This window comes from Otolemur garnettii, unplaced genomic scaffold (assembly GCF_000181295.1).
Source record: "Otolemur garnettii isolate 467f Iridium unplaced genomic scaffold, OtoGar3 scaffold00135, whole genome shotgun sequence".
Classification (NCBI taxonomy): Eukaryota; Metazoa; Chordata; class Mammalia; order Primates; family Galagidae; genus Otolemur; species Otolemur garnettii.
Window position 1 is genome coordinate 1,469,932 of NW_003852530.1, and position 1,135 is coordinate 1,471,066.

A 1,135-nucleotide genomic window follows, 5' to 3' on the forward strand; every position below is an offset into this window, starting at 1 on the left:
TTTTTTGGTTGCAGCTGTCATTGTTGTTTGGCGGGTCTGGGCTGGATTTGAACCTGCCACCTTAGGTGTATGTGGCTGCTGCCTTAGCCACTTGAGCCACAGGCGCCTAGCCGTAATATTTTAAAAACTGATACATATAGTAGTATTTTTGTAGGTTTATTTGCAGGATAATGTTAAGATTAGAAATTCATAGAGATTATTTATTTATTATTGAGTGCCTTGCATAATTCTCACTTAGAATTTTGGAATAGCTTATACTTTCCTGTTATAGAACTAAAGGGAATTAAATGCAGTAAGAGTAAATGTTTTAAGTTTCTCATGAAGCAGAACAGCTTTAAGTTAATGAAGGGTTTTCATATTTCTTTGATAAACTAAACTGCAGATAGTTTAAGGAACTGTTCACCATGTAGCATTTGACAAGCTAGTCTCTTGGGCCTGTCCTCCAAATCACATAATTCAGTTAAAGAATGTTTATTGGGTATCTCCCTAGTGCCAGATGTATTCTCCTGAGCGAGTGGTAATGAGCAAAATGCAGGAAGTCCTTACTGTCACTGCAGATGCACCCGTGGTGCACCCCGGGCACGCAGTTGGTATAGTTAAAATGACTGGGGGGTTTGTGATAGGTAGAAAAATAAAGCTGGGTGAGGGAGGTGCAGAGGATGGGAGGATGTGAGTGGAGGGAAGTCCTTTTCTGTAGGCAGGGCAGGAATGCCTGTCCATTTTCATTTGAGCAGAAACCAAAAAGTGAGTGAGTTGTTTGGATATATGCAGGATATTTTGGAGAAGAGCTCTCTAGTCAGGGCAGCAGGTAAGAGTGAGTCAGGGTGAGAGCAGTAGCAGATCCTGATGAAGTTTCTGGTTCTTATTCTGTGAGCTGGGACACCATTGGAAGCAGAGGCAGATCCTGAGGAGATCTATGGCTCTTACTCTGTGAGCTGGGACACCATTGGAATGATCACGTGTCCGCTTTTCTTGCATATGTGAAGGTTCCTGAGGTTACGTGATGTGGAGTAAATTCTCCAGGTGCCGGGCATCCTGGTGCATGTGTGCACATTTGGTGTGAGGATCTTCATTAAATGCTGTTAATTTTTCAGGTGAGCAATTTTGGTTATTTCTAGTTTTTGCCTCAAACTTT

General features: G+C 42.1%; 1 protein-coding gene across 2 annotated transcripts in view; it reads left to right on the forward strand.

Moving 5' to 3' along the window:
* URI1 (URI1, prefoldin like chaperone) overlaps positions 1 to 1,135 on the forward strand; it is a 70,618-nt gene that overhangs the window by 4,661 nt on the left and 64,822 nt on the right. The window contains exon 1 of one of the 2 annotated variants that reach the window (XM_023518358.1): positions 118 to 1,094. The exons of the other annotated variant lie outside the window; for it this stretch is intronic. Within the exon in view, the coding sequence (XP_023374126.1) occupies positions 1,077 to 1,094 (18 nt within the window). The 5' untranslated portion in view covers positions 118 to 1,076. Of the gene's footprint in view, positions 1 to 117; positions 1,095 to 1,135 lie in introns of those variants that run through there. 2 annotated transcript variants of the gene reach the window in all.